Source organism: Euprymna scolopes, chromosome 13, assembly GCF_053919585.1.
Source record: "Euprymna scolopes isolate OS-2025 chromosome 13, ASM5391958v1, whole genome shotgun sequence".
Taxonomy (NCBI): domain Eukaryota; kingdom Metazoa; phylum Mollusca; class Cephalopoda; order Sepiida; family Sepiolidae; genus Euprymna; species Euprymna scolopes.
Genome location: NC_136494.1, coordinates 63760982 through 63771738, shown reverse-complemented (window position 1 = coordinate 63771738; position 10757 = coordinate 63760982). Strand labels below are relative to the sequence as shown.

Below are 10757 nucleotides of genomic sequence, written 5' to 3'. Positions count from 1 at the left end.
CCGGAGTAAATCTTTATTATCTGAGAAATTTGGAGATTTATGTGTGTGCAGAATTCATTTTATAATACTAATATTATTCTTGATTGGTTATGAAGAAACAGTTGTAATTTCTCTTAAACAAACACAATTACTGCTTGTGCAGTGATAAAACTTTTTAAATGCACTTATGATGTTAGATTGTATAATGATGTTAACGTTGGTAAAAATCGAACTATTCTTTCTTAAATCGGATTTTTTCGATTATTGATTTTCGATACTTATCAGAGGCATTCGTATACAAAACCTATATAAGAACACTCTCAGGCAAAGTAGATTTGTGTAAAATAAAAAAAAGTAATTCCAGCCGTTTTCGATTTCATAGGAAACAAACTCACTTATACAGACAATATAAATAAACTAAAATCTCATATAACGTTTCTGAATTTTTGAGATGAGGATTGGTTATTATTTATCAACTGTAATTTATATATATATATATAGTCTGTTTATCATACATGCATTGGTTGCATATGTGCATAAATGTTTCGATGGAGTCACTAGTCAAAGAGACCCACCTCGTCAGACCAAAGAAGGAAACTTATTGAAACGAGAATCACAGTTCAATTCGTTTTGTATATAAAGAAATATCTGGATGTGGATAATACTTTGAAAGAAAAGAGGGGGTGTATAGTTCATGAATGTGGACAGTAAAGGTTTTTGAAGAAGATATAGTAAATAGGGGCGAGAGGAAAGAAAGGGTAGAACTATTCGACCTGGTTAGGCTATCATGGCGGGGAAGTATCGATTTCATTTTAATAGATGATTGCCCCTCTGCTTGCTTTTATCTGAAGTAATATTATACTCTCGCAAGCGCTACTTCTCTATTTTAAGACGTTATGGTTTATTTGGCTATTCGAGTGGCGTATTCTTTCTCTATCTATTTTATTGGTGAGCTCTATGTGTTTATTCATTTTATTCCTCGCTTTCTTATTAATTCGTATATTTGTCGTTTTCATTTATTTATTTGTTTGCTTATTTATTTCAATATGATATGCGTCTACATGATTGAATTGACAGCCTGTGAACAAATATTCAGGGACTATAATTTGTATAATTTAAATAATTGTGCTATTGTGGGAGTTACATTTTTCATTCTAACGTGTCCAAAGTAATTAGACAGGAAAAAGTACTTGTTTCTATGTATAAACTTAATTTCGATGGTTGTCATTCTTTCATTTGGGTTGTTTATCTCTTCCTCAATACTAGGATACATAATATATTTTGCCAGTTCATATGCTTCGTTATAGAGATATGTTTTCCAGGCAGTTTACATGTAAAACTACATAATAGCATATATATTTCTGTATTGGTAGGGCACCCCGTTTGCATAAACCATCTAGTTGGATTACTTAGTTATTATTTGAAATCTAATTGTGCTTGGTTTCCTTATATACCACTGCTTTACGATAATACATTTCATAGCTATAAATTACCTCTTCATTTATAAGCATGTTGGTTACATGGATTCTTTTAGTTAGTTGTTTCAGGTGTTTTTATTAGTAAGTATGCAAAGTGCACTCACTTTTATCCAGTTGGTGGCAAATAATGTTTTAATTCGTTTAGTTAAGTATTAGGCGGTAGCATTTGAAACGTTGTTAAGGGATAGCGGGGCTGGCTCTTTCCCTCATATAGCTAAGTTATTTATGTTAGCATATTTTCTGCGTTTTTCCGTAAGTATAGTTATTCAATAGAAGTGTGCCGGTTTTCAGTAAGTATAGCTATTAGCTTGTAGTGTACATGGGCCACTTTGCATCCTTTCGAATCTCCCCTTGGTTCATTAATTAAGTAATTATGATATTGGGAATGAGAGGTTATGCATAATAGTATAGCGATCATGAAAGGAATAGGTATTTTTTTTTGCATTTTTTAAAGCATAGTCTCCATTGTGTTTGCAGCGGATAGCCGATTCTTCATTTAATAATTTTCATGGTTCTTAAATCTAATAATCTCAAGCTTCTCCTCTAAACATAAATAACATGGTGAGATTAGTGAACTACAGGTTTAAGCCTTCTCAAGTATTTTCCATTTGACTGAATATGTTTTGTTCGCTTTAATTAAATTCAAGTAGTGCGTCGAGAGTGAGATGTCCGTAGCATACGCTTTATAATTCATTGACAGTGTATGTCCGTAGAATATGTTTTTAAAGGTCATTGAGATACTACCTATGTAGAATTGTTCTATTTGTAGGTTTTCTGTGGTGCATATTTTAGCCTGGTATACCACCGAAGAAGTGAGGCAATTCTTAACTAGCGGGCATTTAGTCGGTTTTTGGCAATTGCAAGTCTTTCTGTTACCACAATTATTAGTGTCAGTAGTTCAATTATTTCTTCTTAATATTTCATTATTGTGCCTTTTTATGATTTTTTCCTGGTTTTAAGTACAACTATAGTTTAATTTTAGGGGGTTAAAGATTTCATGAAGTTTACTATCTGGTATGAAGTGTTTATTTATAATATGTGTAAACATATTCGCAAGTTTTGTTTTTACAATTCGGTTGAAGGAGGGGGTGAATCAGATTATTTTTCTACCTCGATCATTAAATCTAGTCGTCTTTATTATGTTTCTATTGTATTTAATATCAGCATTGTTGCATCCGCTAATTTTTAGTGAATTGTTATAGATATTTTTTGTATTTATTGAATGTTTCCTCATTAGAGGATTCATAGCTTATTGTACGTTATATTGATTTTTATATGTGCTTAATAATAGAAGGTGCATGGCTAGAGAGTGGGTGGATACATGTGAGGTAGTGTTTTCTTTAATGTATGGTTTGTAAGTATCTGTTGCTAAATCAAAGGTGGCGTATAGGAAGTTGACTTGCTTAATAATTGCTGATAATTTCTACCTTGAGCCCCAATATTTTTCATAACCTTATGTATTTTTCTTCTAAGTCCATCACATTTTATGCTTGTAGCGCGATTAACTATCACTAAGCCGTTGTCCCTGTGTAAACCTATATCTTCGATTTTCATCTCGCTATTTAGGGCAATATAATATGAATAACCCGAATCTGTCTGCAACATCAATTGATTTCCAGGATTTACTTCAACAGTGCAAAATGTGCGAGTAGATTGAAGTAATATATTATCAAAATATATCTGACTATTAAACTAAATTGTCATATATTTTTTATAACATATTTTATGCATATATATGTATATGTAGATATAGATATAGATATGCATAAACGTAAAAAGCGAAGACATGTCATCCACACAAATTGGCAAACACATCAACTTTGTGAGATGTTGATTCTTTCAAGGTTGGACTACAATTGAGTTACACATTTGAAGCTGAATAAAATCGGCATTTTATTTGATCAGTAAAAAGTCACCATTGCCGAGAAGATTCTGCTGATTAATTGCCAAAACATTTCCTCCTCTTCCGTGGAGTAGCCTCGGGTGTTGCACTTCCAATATAGTTCTTTAGAAATGCATGCCAAAAAAGAATTCTTCAAGAGAGAAAAAAAAATGAAAACTCCCTTGGCCCTGTTTTGTGAAATTACATGCATGTTCTGCCAAAGAATGACAGAAGGATTCTATGCTTTTCCCATACCGTGTTTCAAGATTTAATTTTGCTTTCTCCTTCTCTGAGAGCGCGCAGAAATAATTTCCGTGTATGCACAACACTCTCACTAGTCTCAGCACCCATTTTGTACACACACACACACACACACACACACACACACACACACACACACACACACACACACACACACACACACACACACACACACGCACACACACACATATATGTGTCTGTGTGTCTGTGTGTCTGTGTGTCTGTGTGTCTGTGTGTCTGTGTGCGTCTATTGCGCACATACACATATATTTTGTCACTAAAATGGATATGAGGACATTTATTGAAAAATACTTTTACAATTACTAGGAAAACTGGTATCTCCTAAGCCAAATCTAAAAAAATTGTCGCAGTATACTTACTATCTATCTATCTATCTATCTATCTATCTATACATCTATATATATATTTTCATATATATATATATATATATATATATTTGTACATACGTGTGTGTACGAAGACAAATATAATGATTACAATGACGTGACTTATATTACGGTGAACGTTGTACACACGACTTTCGAGTATATATATGATAATGTAAATGTGTGAGTGAGGACAATTCTCAACCTATAAGCTGAACGAATTTTTAATCTAGAGACTTGAAATTTGGTATATAGGATATTCAGACATGTGGAAACTTTAAAACTTGTTTTATCTGGAAAACGGGATAGTAAGGGGTAAAAATTGATTTATAGATGTAATAGGATTTTTATCTGTTTGTCAACTGTTTCACGAATCTTTCACATGACAGATTATTTATATTAAGAATAAGCATGTTTTAAAACACATTTTAAAGATCATTTAAAGCTGGATTAATAGTTATTGACTTACTGTCTTTGGGTTTTAATTTTGATCTCAGTTCGAGTATTTTTTTTTAAAAGCATAATACTCGCATGCACATGTTTCTGTTTTTCCCCTTCTTTTACTTCAGTTTGTAAAGGGATTTAACGTTACGTTTAATACCGGGCAACGCCGGGTACATATTCTATTTCACACACATTTATTTATGTCGAAATATTTTTTATTCACTTATATTTCCTTATTTAAGGAGCTCAATGTAATTATAGAGCATATCATGAATAAATGGCAAAAGTCTGTATTCCAAATTTCATGATGTTGACCATTTTACAATTTTTTCCATGCATTAAGTATTCCATATGTACGTTAGCCAGATTGTCTGAAAAAAACTTCAACGAATATGTAATCCACATAACATCACGACAGTATCCAGGGACGATTCGACTCTTCGTAAACAGTTTGTGCGAATCAAGTTCCTTACAGAAAACACATGACTAACAACTGTGTGCATTAGATCCCATGTAAATGTGAAAACCTAAAAGGTTAGAAGAACATCAAAAAGCTGTAATACGTAAAGAGATTGAAAAGTCGTGTATAGCCGATAATGTAGGAAAAAGGTAAACCATGTAATCTTATGGAACGAAGGAAAAGTTATAGAAAAAAAGGTGGAGAATAAGAAAACTCAAGGAACAGCAAACATGATGGACATCGTTATATTACTAAGTAAACCTAGTGTAGATTTAAACACAATATAAAAATCGTAAATTACATATAAAATATAATATGTATAGCAATAAGTAAGAAATTATATATATATATATATATATATATATACATATATATTAGATATTAAGAGAAGAATATAGATAGATATATAAATACCCGTTTACATACACTTTTCACGATAAAGCTAGAACCCAGAATTAGATAGAATCGAGCAATTACATCGACAACTGGACAACGCCAGACCAAAAGTGGGTTTCGATGTACTGCATCTCATCAGTGACGGGCTCCCACATAGGCGCGAAACCAGGTAATAATAATAATAATAATAATAATAATAATAATAATAATAATAATAATAATAATAATAATAATAGAAACAATAAACCACATAATTAGTGAATGGAGTAAACTAGCACAAAAAGAATATAAAAATAGACCCGACAAATAATTGCATCTTGAACACACAGACAAATGGTACAAACACAAACTGGCAGCAGTACTGGAAAATGAAAATCACAAGCTTCTATGGGACATGGATATACAAACGAGTAAACCCATCCAAGAAGAAGCGGATGCCATAATAGTTAACAAGAAGGAAAAGTCCTGTCAGATTGTAAATTTTGCTGTTCCAGCAAATCACAAAGTAAAGATCAAGGAGACTGAAAAGCGAACCAAATACACTGACCCGGGTAAAAGGATCTGGAAAATGAAGACAGTAAAGATAATACCACATTTGGGCTGGTGCATCTGCTACTAGTCTCTCGCTTTTTGACAAGGTTCAAAAGAGAGTCGCAAACCTGATAGGCCCTGAACTGGCATCTAAGCTTCAGCCTCTGTCCCATCGACGAAATGTTGCATCCCTCTGCCTCTTCTACAAGGATTTTAGTGGTGAATGCTCTGACGAACTGCAGACACTTGTGCCCCCACGACGTGAGCACCCTCGACAAACCCAACAGGCTGCTAAATCCCACCCCCACACTGTAGAGATCCCTAGATGTAAAATATCTTTCTACTCCAATAGTTTCTTTCCCAGAACCGCTAGACTTTGGAATTCCATTCCAGGTCCCTGCTTCCCCAACAGTACTGACATGCAGAAGTTCAAGTGTAACGTGAACTGACATCTTGCTGCCCAAATCCCTACATAATACCCCAATAGTTGTTGCCCCTGATAGTAGCCCCCTACACCAAAGTGGCAATTTGCCTTGTTTGGGGTGAAAATGTAATAAAAAAAAAAGTAGGAGCGCTAGGAACGATACAGAAAAACTTTGAGAAAAATGGGAGTGATTAGAATCAGAGGGATGACAGAGAAGATACAATCAATTACAATAATGAAAACTGCAGAAATATTAAGAAAAACCTTGAACGTGTAGACTAGTATCGCACATAAACTGCACACACAAACTGGATACAAAAATGGCTACAGATGCAATACACAAAGGAACATCACAAAGAATCATGAGAACTGCATTTTTTCCTCTCCGTGAGTGTCATCATAATCAGACATCACCCCAAATAATGAGAGTCAAGGATAATGGAATAACCGAGGAGAGTAAGCAGTATCCAGACTCCCGCTAGAGGAGTGCAAAGAGGATCGGGATCTTGGGAGGTTTATTGTCACCCAAATTTCAGTGAAGATAAATAGTCGCCACCAACGAGAAGTCAATGGTAAGCAGCTGTTGCGGTAACGCAAATTCTTTTGCAAAAGTTATCGAAAGAGGTGAAAAGTACAGGAAATCAGGTGAGACTTGTTGTCACTCAGACTCCGTGAAACACCACAAGCTATTCTCAAAAAGCAATCTTTGATGATGGCTTGTGTAACTACTACGAGTGAGTAAGTAATAATGATAACAATAATGATGATGATAATAATATCTGGGGAGACTTGTTGTCACCGAGACCCCAAGGAACAACACCTTTCTTCGTCAGTGAGCAAGCTCTGGTGATGACCTGTGTGATAACTCCTAGTGAGTGAAATAATAATTCTCTCTTCCGATGTAAGATATATTTTGGTTAATAACATAAACATTTTATATATAGAAACTAATTTGAATTAATTAGACATATTTTAAAACCCAGCATATTTATAAAAACACAGCGACCGGAAATAAATGACATCATATATGAAATGTGTAAAAAATTTTTGAATATTGGTAATTCATATCGCCTACTACTGCTTTAGTGTAAATACAAGGTTCTTTGTAAATAAACAAATGGAGCACTGTCGGAGCAGTGGTCAGTATTCTTACAAAACATTGTTAGATATCATTGTCCACATGGCCGAATGGATAGAACTACTGATTATAAACTCAATCGTTTTTGGTTCGGGATGGATGTTGGTCCAGCCACACTGTCAAATTTACACTGACAATTTTCATGATAATATTTATTCGAACAATTTTCTAGTCATATAAAATTCGATACCTCATTTCTCAGAAATGCTCCGGGCAACGCGTTTTCAATTTACTTGCATTCAACTTACTTTCATTTACTTACAATTAAATGCCATTCAATTTGCATTTAATAGAAAGGATTTAATAAATAAGTAACGCATAAAAAATTAAAATAAGTATATTTATGTGCACACGTTTTATATTCCTCGCAGACAAGAAAATTATGTTCTACTATTATGACATTTTGAAATATCTTTTCAGATGCCAACAGCCATTACATCTTGGGAGCGGATGAAGAATGCGACATGGGACAGTATTACTGCAATGGCTATTTACACCCGGGGAGAAGTTACAGGTAAATTAATTTCTTTCAACCAGAATATATAATACCAGTGCCATCGTACTTGTCAAACTTCAACATTTTAATAGCTTAAAAAAAACTGTCAAAAACTCCTGAACATCGCCGGATAGTTAAAGAGACATTGAAATGTTTCTTATTTTTGCATTCAATTAAGACTTAAAAACGCATTGTTCATATCGATTTACATAAGCCAAACAAAGATTTTCTCAGGTAAAAGTGCAAGGTAAATAAAATGTTTTCGAAGTTTATGTTTCTATTTTACAGGGTTCTGACTTACTTTCATCATATAGCGTGTATCAATAATTATTTTATACACGTATTTATAATGCACACACCGTTATTTTTTTAAATATTTTCTGTTCTTGTCTGTGAAAAATCAAGAAGCAGCAGTCAAACAGTTAAACATTCAGCATAACGCTGAGAGGATGTTTAAATACATACAAAAATAATTAAAAAAACAGGGCATGAGACGGTTCGCTTTATGCATGTTAGTTTTTTTAACGGACTATAAATAGCAACCCAAATACACGATCCGTGACAGTAATAACACTCCAGGTGTGCGTGACGCACAGATAAACGGACACACCTTTAGCTTGTTTCTTTTGTTACCGTCTCTTATCGTGATTCCCACCATACTTATGGCGCTGGAATATGCATCATTCAATATTGGATAGCCTGCGAATAGAACAAAACCCCCTTTCTTATTGTAGTCTAATTTGAGTTTATTTCTAGATCGTTCAACATAATAGATCGGATTGAGACGCGTTGCCATAGCGTCTCTTCCTGGGGCTACATTTTTGATAAACGTCTGACTTCGGTTTCCGGGACAAACTCTCTGATTATCTTGCAGATTACATGATTGGAAATATCCGTCATATTTGATCCCTAGACTCTAATTGATTGACTTTTCAAACTCGCCCCAAACCACAAGTGGGGTTTTAAATCTCGTTCTCACGACCGATCCACAACTCGCCGATGTTTGCACTCGCTAAACTTTTAATGTGAACTTCCATAACCCCTGCCTATCAACACCTGCTTTCTGCCCTTAGCGACTGGTTAGTTAAAAAACTTATTTTAGAAAACATATTGGAATATGTATATATCTATAAGCTAATTTCTGTTCACTCGTTATCGTAGGGCCCCGCTATATAACACTTTCAGAAATCTTTCGAAGGGAATGGAAAGCCTATTTATATCGTCCGAAAAAATATCATAAATAAGAAAATAGCATTTATGCGTTAAACGTAAAATGCATACGTTGCCTCTGCAACTATTCATATTATCCAATCAAAACCATTGTTGCTATAAAACTTAATAGGCAAAAAAACGTTCACACGTTGCCCCATTATTTACGTAATGTATTTATTTGTGTTAGCCTTTTTCTCTTCTTCTTATGAAATAGCCCAATAATTTTATTAATTTTCTTTCTCGGAGGTTATACACCAGATCAGGTGTGAACTAAAAGCATCAGTTTTCAGTTGTATCTTTAACCACTGAACCACAACCACCCGCAATCCCCCATTTATTTTTATCTTCTCAGCACTTGGAATGAGATTTGATTTTTTTGCATTCAAATTCTTTATATGTATTTTTGGCAATCGTTATGCCACAAACATTGCGTTGATTAAACATGGCTAGGCACCGAAGCGGACTTGACCCAGTCGTCCTATTTTTGACCTCGCCCGTGTTAGGAGGCGAAAGAAAACGAATTTAAGCGGTGAAAGTGTATGGTATTTTTTTTCAAGAGCAGCTTTGGCCATTTTTCAATTACTAACAAGAATTTGCAGTATTTATAACCAAAATCAATATCCAACCAAAAGAGGGGAAATTATTTTTAAAAGTATTCATTTACGTAAACAAAAAATATTTTTTCCTTCTTATGAAGTTATGGTTTTTTTTTTCGTCTGGGATGCTATATCATCATAAATTCATAACGATATCGCAATCTAGCCAATTTTTCATAATGAAAGGATTGTTCGCTAACGGGTTACGAGAACTTGGTTTATTTTCTAGTCAAGCCATACCAGAGACGCAAAAAAGGGAGCCTCATGCTAAATGCTCAGTAGCATTATAAAGGGGTGATCAAGGGTAAGAGGAGTTACCCTGAGAAAAGTGTAGCACTCTTCTCTACATTGCGACGTAGTAACCAATGCGAAGGAAGCCCTCTGATCGCTCTCGACTACGGTCGTTTCTTTTTTTTTATTTCTTTAAAGCAGTTTTAGTTACTCAATGTAGAAGTTCGTATGAATAAAAAAGATAAAATATTTTGTCTCGATTTAAACTGTTTGGCTGTCATTGTTTACCCTGATATAATTCAATACTTACAGGAGGGTTCATGTGAATATTTCCAACGTTTCTATTAAAAGTATTCCTATGCATTCTAACCGGACATACCATACCGAGTGGTCAGTGCTATCCACTTCACAATTGATATTTAAGATATTTAAAAAAAAAGGTTTTTGAAAATTTTGTTTCTGTACATCGGTAACCGACCCTATGTCAACATCGTCTAAGTTATTTAGAAATATTGGATTTCCACATTCGCCGCTTAATTATATAACCCCCTTATACAGCTGGATGATGTGACACAAAGATTAGAAAGTGAGATTTAAAGATTAGCGCTCTAGTGGAAGAACACCATCGCCTGCAAAAAATGTCTTCTCAGCCACATTGGTATTTACCGTTAAAATCGCTTCAGGTTATTTACAATAAAATAACCTATTCTAAAAGGGAAAATGCCAAGCATAAGACTGAGGATGTAGAACTGCACAGCACCAGTGATATACCGTAGTTAAAAATGAAAATTGATTTCAATAATGGCCTATACCATGTTGAATTGTGCATGGAAAGAAACCCCC

General features: G+C 34.2%; 1 protein-coding gene across 3 annotated transcripts in view; it reads left to right on the top strand.

The window, feature by feature from the left end:
• Positions 1–10757, top strand: part of LOC145292050 (receptor-type tyrosine-protein phosphatase H-like) — a 337274-nt gene that overhangs the window by 205853 nt on the left and 120664 nt on the right. For all 3 annotated transcript variants that reach the window (XR_013869540.1, XM_080138077.1, XM_080138078.1), the window contains one exon: positions 7800–7893. Coding sequence is in view for 2 of the 3 variants with exons in the window: in XM_080138077.1 (XP_079994203.1) it covers positions 7800–7893 (94 nt within the window). In the remaining variant the exon portion in view is untranslated. The remainder of the gene's footprint in view (positions 1–7799; positions 7894–10757) is intronic.